The following is a 9291-nucleotide window of genomic DNA, read 5'->3' as shown; positions in this document are numbered from 1 at the left end:
CTAATATAATGTTACATGTCAATTATACCTCGACTGAAAAAAAAAGAATCTTCTGGCTTACTTAGTTATTGATAGGTACTAATTTTCCATAATTATACTATGTTTTTTCTAGAGTCTCTTCTTTGATTTGAGCAAATTATACAAATTATTTAAAAATTTTAAAAACAGGGCTTGTCAGTTCAGATCCTGGGCACGGACCTACATACCACTCATCGAGCCATGCTGAGGTGGCGTCCCACATAGAAGAGCTGCAACTCCACAACTATGATACACAACTATGTACTGGGTCTTGGGGAGAAAAAAGAAAACAGAGGAAGATTGGCAACAGATGTTAGCATAGGGCCGATCTTCCTCAAAAAAAAAAATATGTGAAGAAAAAAATTAAAAGAAAAAGAAAATTAGTAGGAGAAATGATCACATTCCAATGAGAAACAAACATTAGTACATGCCTAGAAATAAACATAAAAAGAAGTCAGTAAGTAAAGTTTATATGAATAAAACATTTCCTTAGGTTTCCAAAGCTGTCGGGATTTTAAGAAGTAAAGAACCCTTCGCAGAGTGGAAAGGCAGAATCAAATGTTAAGGGGCTGCAGTTTTTTCTTACCAAGTGGCCTGTGCTTTGGGGAAGGTAGACTAACACTGACGTGGAACGCTTTTATTACTCAGAGCTCTGAATCATTTCCCAAAGAGGCCTGGGTCAGCCAGTCTTCAGGCATCAATCCTGATACTTTCCTCATGTCTTTGACTTATTTAAAATCTCATTTATTACTGATCAAATTTAGATGCTTTCATTTTTTAAATGAGTATCCACCGGTGAAATTAATCATTTGGTCGAAATACCAAAATCAATTATAAGATGAACCCCAGAAAGTTCAGATAACCATTTAAGTTCCATTTATCTGGAGTGATTTCTAGACTAAATGTAAATCACTTCTGACTTTATCTAAGAAACTAAACATTTTCTTCCACGTGACATTTCCCTAAACATAGCGAGGGGCTTAACTGGCGCATTTTTCTTTTTAATAATTCTGTTAGTATACCACACAGCATGACACTCATGTAATTTGCCTCTCACTGTACACATTCTGACAATAATTCTGGTTATGAATTATGGTGAACAATGAGGGGAAGTGCAAAGCTAATTGATAACCACATTATTTTATATCTACTTATGCTATTGATTTTCTTTGTTTCCTTACGTGTCATCTTGCTGACAGTAAACAAGAAACATTTGCCTGATTCCTTAAGTGGATTTCGATGTATGAAAGAAGTGGGCCAACTGGCTGCTTGCTGCTTGCTTGGTGTTCAGAACTGAGGCCACCTGAGCTCCGTGAGCAATCTTCTCCATCGATAGGATGTCCTGAGGATACAGATATGGTGACAGTGGCTGGTGGACCCTCCCTTTCATCCTGAAATAAAGGCTGGAGTATCATTCAGACCTTCTCATTTTACGTGCAGCTCAGGCCACAGCAGCCACTTCTGACTTTTCTCTCTTCACTTGGGGATGGCTGGGAAGAAGGAAGAAGCCAGATTTATTTGTGGGACCAAATTTCTTTTCAGACTTCTCCTCCGTGGTGCCTGAGAAATAAAGAACATGTCAGTTAGTAACTGGCATTATATGACACATGCAATTTTCTAGACTCAAGTTGCACCACAAATTTTTGTAGAGATTTTAATCCTCCTAGAGAGAAGGTACAGTTATTTACTTAACTATCCTGTGTGCCTCCAGTAAAAACGTGTTAGAAACAGGAGATGGGGCTCCAGAAGAGTTTGGTGGAGGAACAGAAGCTTTAGAACTGCTTGACTGGGTGGTTGTCCATTCTGGGACTCAACCGCCCCATCTATAAAGGGTTGGTTAAAGCAAAACAAAGAGAGGTGCTCGCTAGGTTGTTGTAAGACACAGAGACATTGTATATTAATATCATCAGAGTCTATTGATTCACAGGAAAATAAAATCAAGTCCTGATCCCACAAATAAGAAATGAAAGTTAGTTGTGAACTGGATATTTTTGGAAGATATATATATATATAAAGTTAAATTCACTTGATTTAAAAATTCAGATTAATAAGTGTCTAATTTTGTCAGTAACATTCAGCCAATGTTTACAGTACACATCAATTTGATTTTATGGTCTATTAAGAAGAGAGAAAGAAGAAAAAGGGGAGAGAATCACAGAAAATTATAAGGTAAAGAAAGACAGGGTGACGCCCAACGTCAAAATACAACCACCTAAAGATGCCTTAGGCTTGGACTCTCGTAGGTCACGTGACTGCTCCTCCTTCTCCCTGAGACAAGGTCGGAGACTTAGTTCCCTAGAGCAATATGCTAAACACCTGAGGCAACTTCCCAAGCTGCACTGATCTTGTAACCATGGGCCCATTTAGAGCCAGTTCGAACAGACTCCATCTCTTATCAACTGAGTGATTAAGAAACTGTCTTTCAGATAATTTGCAAAGTCACATAGCCAGAACATGCGCAGAAAAAGTAATTTTGACCTGAAATGACCGAGGAACCAAAGATTCTCTTCCCCGTGGAACCAAAGGACGGGGATATGACCAGAACTTAAAAGTCAGACTCATATCAGAAGCAAAAGATCCATCCTTCAGGAAGATCCAGTGTTAAAATTCCTTCCCTACCTTACCATAAATGTTTAGAACCTCATCATAAATGTTTAGAACCTTACCATAAATGCTTGAAGCCCACCAATCATAACTTGTCCTGCCAGCATTTCCACGTGCCAGCCTGTTCTCCCTAACCTCTTAAATTTCACCCCAAACCCTGAATGAGAGAGACAGATCCAAGGGCACACACCCACTGTCTTCCTGCAGATTGATCTCGCAGAATAAAGCTGATTTCTTTTCCCAAAAGCTGATGCCTTAATAATTGTTGTTGTTTTTTTTTTTAATACGCATCAGGCAAGAGAACCTCAGTTTGTGCAGCAGCAATCTTTCTTTCTTTAATTTTCTTTTATTGTCCTCCACCTCCTCCTCCTCCTCCTACTTCTAACTCATTCATTCTTTTATTCAGCAAATGTGATTTTTTTTTTTTTTTTTTTGTGAGGAAGACCAGCCCTGAGCTAACATCTGCCAATCCCCCTCTTTTTGCTGAGGAAGACTGGCCCGGGGCTAACATCCGTGCCCATCTTCCTCCACTTTATATGGGACACCGCCACAGCATGGCTCGGCCATGTTCTTTTTTTTTTTTGCTGAGGAAGGGGTGCCTCGGTGCGCGCCCCGGATCCGAACCGGCAAACTCCAGGCCGCCGCAGCGGAGTGCACGCACTTAACCGCTTGCGCCACCAGGCCGGCCCCAGCAAATGTGTTTTGAGTGTCACTTGTGTGTCAGTCTGTTCTAAACACTGGAGTTCTGGCAGAGAGTAAGTCAAAGTTCCTGCCTTCAGGACTCTTACATTCTAGTGGGATAGAATCAATAAACATAAGTGAATTCTTATATAATGTAATGTCAGGTAGTGACAGGAGCTGAGAAGAAAAATAAACTAGAGTGAGGGGTAGAGTCACAGGAAGGGAGTTTCTTCCATGTTCTTTTTTTTTTTTGCTGAGGAAGGTTAGCCCTGGGCTAACATCTGAGCCCATCTTCCTCTACTTTATATGGGAAGTCGCCACAGCATGGCTTGACAAGCGGTGTGTAGATCCGCGCCCAGGATCCAGACCTGTGAACCCTGCGCCACCGACGCGGAGCACATGCACTTAACCGCTATACTACCAGGCCACCCCCTTCAGTGTTCCTTCTTTATAAACTCACATATGGTTATTCTGACCAGGAGAGGCCTAGCAGCTCACCTATCTCTGAATTACACTGCCTTGTATTTAAGGGTCCAGGCTCTGAAGTCAATCTCTGGGTTTAACTCTCAGCTCTATTACTTATTTCTTTGGGGATCTTAGATTTCTTTGGGGATTACGTATGTTATGTCTCAGTATTCTCAGTTATAAAATGTGGATGATAATCGTAACTACCTCAAAGTGTTGTTGTGAAGATTAAGTGAAATAGTGCCTATCAGATGTTCAGCATTGTACCTGGTGCACTAATTGTAAAATAAATTTTAACCACTATCATTAGCAATATCACTCAGTTAGAGTTTAAATACTCTTTTCACCCAAAATAAAATTGCAAGTGTTTCTCTGTTATTTAAATATTCTTTGGAAAAACTATAGAGTATGCTATCACATTATCTTTCTCTTAATCATTTCTCTATTGTTGGATATGCTTCCACAATTTTGAAAGTGGATTACACGTCATAAAGTTCACATTCTCTCCCTCTCTTCCCACCTTTAAACTGAAAAGAAACTGTAAACTTATGCTCTGATTTTTGTTTTCTTGTACCATGGTTAATATTTTGTAACTTGTTATTGAATTCTAAAGAGACTTACAAACCATTTAAAGACATTAATACTCAGAACCAGCATTTTTATTATTTAAAAATAATAAATCAGGGGCCAGCCTGGTGGTGCAGTGATTAAATTCTCTTGCTCTGCTTTGGTGGCCCGGGGTCGCAGGTTCGGATCCCGGGCGCGGACATATGCACTGCTTATCAAGCCATGCTGTGGTGGCATCCCATATAAAGTAGAGGAAGATGGGAATCGGTGTTAGCCCAGGGCCAGTCTTCCTCAGCAAAAAGAGGAGGATTGGCAACAGATATTAGCTTAGGGCTAACCCTCCTCACACACACACAAAAAAATCGAAGGGCTTGAGACACCTGTTCTTGGACTCTGCCCAGAGGACTTCCTCCCCTCTGTACTGTGAGCTCCTTGATCTATGCTGGCTTCTTGGAGCCTAGCACAGTGCAGGGCACGTGGTAGATATGTCAAGGTATTCCATAAATATTTGTTTCACAAAATTGGAATTTGAACACCAAACTTTCTGAGGTAATTTTTTGCCCACCTTCCTGGAGGTGCTTTTTTATGAAAATAGGCATTTGATGTGTATTTATTGATTTGATTTCATCTACTATTTTCCCAGTTAGGCTGTTTGGGTTCCTAAAACTGCAGATAATCAGTGTAGTGGTGCTTTAATCTATCCCAGTTTCCAGATTTTATTTACATCTTGCTAAATACATAATTTTCTGAAAAGGGCCTAATTTTATTTTGGAAACTAATTTTAACCCCCTGACCACGTTTAACTCTTTTCTTCATTAAACCAGAAAGAGAATTTTTAATCACGCTTTTGTGGCTCTTTTTCTGTAAGCAAATGGAGACATCTACTCCTTTTGCCTTCCTTGTGAGGGTAATGACCCATCAGAGCAGTTAAGAGAAAATAAAGCATCTATTAAAACAATAGATATATTAAAAATTTCTCTGTGATTGGACAAATAATTTATCATATTTCATGATCTGGAATAAAATTAATCATAGTATAATCAATTCCTGATTACCTGAGTATAGATTATTCATTATATAGATTATCCATGACTAATTTTTAACTCCATTTTTGTCTTCCCCCTGGCATTTAACACATATTTGGCTACCTTCTTTCTGTCACTTAGTTTGTACTTAAAGATTTAAAGTATATTTAATGTCAGATGGGCAAAACAAACAAGAATGCAAATACAGGGCATAAAATATATGAATTATAAAACCCAAAACAAATACTCTTGATTACCTGTTAGTTTTGGATTATTTATACCACTGTGTTTCATCCATCAGTTAAAACAATTAGAACTAAATGATATTATTTTTATAGAAAACTCTTTTGTTGCCAAAAATTCTGACTCAAATAGTTTGTAGAGTTGATGACTAACAAGGATCATTCATATTCTCATTAAGTGCACAAGCTAACAAAATTATCGTCAAATTGTCTATATTAATTACATAAAGCAGCTTTTTGTTGCTGTCGTAGTTGTGTTTGTTATCTGTCGCTCAACAAGACAGATAGACAGACAATAAGAACCATCTCCTTCTTGTTTTTAGACTGACTTCATGGAATGGGGGTTTATAAAACTTGCCATATGTTAGATCTTCCTCTTAATGTTTGATCTATTTTAATGACTAGACAAATGGCCAAAGGCCCATACAAGCTTCCTAGAACTAGTAAACAAGCAATAGGGTTTGAGTTTTTTCAGGCCACGTAGTTTAATAGAAGAGCATGAAATTTGAAGTCAGAAGTAGATCTCAGCTTATCACTTAACTCTTATGTGATCTATGGCAAGTCACTCAACCTCCCTTTAAGCTCCATTTTTTGCCAAATCTAAGATGAGTATAACATTTTCTTTGTAATTATTGTGAAAATCAAAGGAATCATTTATAAAAACACTATGTAAACTGTAAAGCATTATATATTAGTTATTCCTGTTAATATACATGGGAAAAGTTCTCCTTGACTTGGCAGGTAAGCTAGAAACTTACTGATGTCATGGCTCCATCCTGTAGGTACAGTAAGATTAAGAAGCAAGGATGGTTATACAGCCCTCAGATATGTTATGTCATATTGCCTAGCTTTTAAAACTAGTCATTGAACCTAAGTCTTAAATTAGCTCTAGAAAACTTTCATTTGTCAGACTCGGAGGTCCTGCTTGATTTTTCTATCTAGCAAATTTATGATTTCCATTTCACTGAGCTAAAACACATGCATTCTGGAATATTCATAGAAAGAGTATGAACTGGGATAATTTTAGGCCCAGAATGTTTCTGGGCACAGAAGAAGTGATTAACAATCCAAACAGAAATGGGATACACTATGGAATTCGAAGTACTAATTTACTTTTTCATGTTGAACGTGACCTCCCTTCTTTTTTCCGGGAATGCCATCTGTAGAGTCCCTTAGTGCTTCTGAGTCAATGAGTGGAAGGAATTTTAGACTAGTGGGGCTTGGTATCTAGAAACATAAATAAAGAGTTAATAAGACATACGTAGTGATTACCTCTGTAATGTGAATTCAGGGGTGGGGGATGGGGAGTGAGAAGGTCCAACTGCTTTAAAATACACCTGCCCCTTTTCAGTTGCCCACTATTGATTCTTGATGCTTCCCCCTTAGCATCATCTCTAACTTAAGTGTTTGAATCTATTCCAATGAACATGTTCTTGGGAAGGAGAAGTCACATTTTAAGAAATAATAAGATTAAGTTGAAATATTTCATCTTCGGTTTATTATTCTTGATTAATTAATTTGTTCTTTACTTTAACCAAGGTTATCTGGAGTGAAGACTTGCAAGATGAGAGAGGATTTGGAGGGAAACAAGCGTGGATGAATCCTGGGTAGAAGCAGCACCTGCAAAGTTGCAGAAGTAGAAAGAACAGAGATGCTTAAGAAACGGCAAGTAATTTGGCACAGCTGGAGCAGAGGGTACATGGAGAATGTGGTAGAAAAAGAAGTCATGCAATTCAGGCAGAGGCCAGATTGTGAAGGGTTTGTGTGCCAGGCTAAAAGCATTTGTATCTTATCCTGTAGGTGATGAAGAGCCAGGGTAAAGTTTGAAATAGTTTCCTGTAGTGTGGTTCAATGTGGAACGGCAGCGACAAGTGATCAAGGCCATTCACACACACAACCAAAGACTTCTCTGGAATGGGACACAGCGTGTTTATGGAAGCAGTCATCGTGGTTATGGGATTTTCTCCAACCTTGCTTGGTAGCCCAGTGTCAAGAATGAGATGTCAGACTCCCTATTGTTCTGTAACCACTCTAGTCCTAGAAACCTCCAACTCACCCTATATATAGGCAGAGAACCAAATACAATCCCTGCCTCTCTGTTTTCAGTCATGAAACCTTCCAAGGCATGTCTTTGAATCTGCAAAACAGAGGAGTGAATGTTTAGTGAAAAGGGCACATTCCATCCATGGCAAAATTCCTGGGTTCAAATCCCAACTCTGCTACTTACTAGCTGCATGACCTTAGGTAAGTTCTTTCCCTGTTGACTAGTTATGAGGATCAAATGAGATAACGTATATAGTAAGGTGCTACCCAAATGTAAGATTTTGTACCATTGTATTATTATTACTGATAACAATATGTCAAAAATAAATTAACAGAGAAGAAGTGAATAGATAAATATTACACAGCTGAGAATGAAAAGGAATGGGCAAAACAAGATTGCTGGTAAAAATCAGAGATTCCTAAGTGAAAGGTATTTTAACTTCACTTTAGCATTAAATCTTTGTTATTTTACCAAGCAATTGAGAAGCTAAGGTGTGGTAAGAAAAGGGCAAGTATCTGGGGTATTCAATTGTTTCAGGAGCTTTAAAACCTTTCTAAAGATATCCCCAAATTTATTTAATGTTTTGGTTAAATTACTTTTTAAAAAAATTTATTTCTTATCTTCAAACTGGAAGAGAATATTAAAAGTGAGTACCAGTCTTTATTTTTAGGTTGTGCTATTTCGATCCTATTCATCAAAATTGAGTATTTGTCACATGTTATGCATATATCTTTGCCCAAAGAACTTATGATTTAGTAGTGGGGGGGAGTAAAGGTAAATATACAAATAGTTCTCATTCAGTGGAGAACACAGTTAGTCAACATGTTAGGAGACATGAAACAGAGAGATATAGGGGCCTTTGGGGAAAGTGGAATTAACATTTATTGAGTATCTACAATGTACCTAGCAGATCCTTTCTCATTTAATTCTCACAACTCTTTGAAGGCTTTTCAGATGACGAAAGACATAAAATAAGTTATCTAAGATTAAACCTGAGTCTGTCACACCCCACATCCAGTGCCTCTCCTGCCTGTCACCCTGTCTTCTGGGAGAAGCTATCTGAGTTTCATTTTGACAGAAAGGTAGGATTTATGCAAATTGTTTCATTTGGGAAGTTAAATATTTATTAAATATAAAATTGATATTGTAAAGGAATAATGACATATGAACATTCATGGGCCCACTGCTCTGTTTTACAAATTGGAACAGTACCCCCAACTTTGAGGTTCTTGGTGTGCCTCAGTCCTTTCCACTGCCCTCAGACGTAATGACTTTCCTGAATTTTGTGCTTTGAATTCTCTTCCTTTTATTTGTATAGTTTTACCTTATATGCTTTTTGCCAAAATAATATTTAGTTTTGCCTCTTCTTGACTTTTATATAAATGAAATTATAATGTATGTATTCTTAGGCAAAACTTTTCTCCTTCAATAGTATGTTGCAAACATTCATTCTTGTAGGTGAGTGTTATTCTAGTTCATTTATTTTCACTGCTCTGTAGTATTCCAATTTATAAATATGCTGTAATTTATCTACCAATTACACTGTTGATGAGCGTTTAGGCTGCTCTCAGGTTTTTGTTATTACAAACAGTACTGCTCTGAGCATTCTCATACTTGCCTCCTAAGCACGTGTCCAAGAGTTTTC

The 9291-nt window shown here is 37.9% G+C and overlaps 1 protein-coding gene across 1 annotated transcript in view; it reads right to left on the bottom strand.

Moving 5' to 3' along the window:
- Window positions 1–1494: 1494 nt before the first annotated feature.
- The window catches only part of WDR64 (WD repeat domain 64), a 132945-nt gene continuing 125148 nt past the window's right edge, over window positions 1495–9291 (bottom strand). The window contains exons 26-28 of the mRNA XM_087424246.1: window positions 7659–7739; window positions 6716–6829; window positions 1495–1578 (exon numbers count right to left, since the gene is read on the bottom strand). Coding sequence (XP_087280372.1) covers window positions 1495–1578; window positions 6716–6829; window positions 7659–7739 — 279 coding nt within the window. The remainder of the gene's footprint in view (window positions 1579–6715; window positions 6830–7658; window positions 7740–9291) is intronic.

The sequence above is a fragment of the Ceratotherium simum genome, chromosome 36, assembly GCF_057802395.1.
Source record: "Ceratotherium simum simum isolate JZ-2026a chromosome 36, ASM5780239v1, whole genome shotgun sequence".
NCBI classification, from domain to species: domain Eukaryota; kingdom Metazoa; phylum Chordata; class Mammalia; order Perissodactyla; family Rhinocerotidae; genus Ceratotherium; species Ceratotherium simum.
This window is presented reverse-complemented; position numbering and strand designations above follow the sequence as displayed.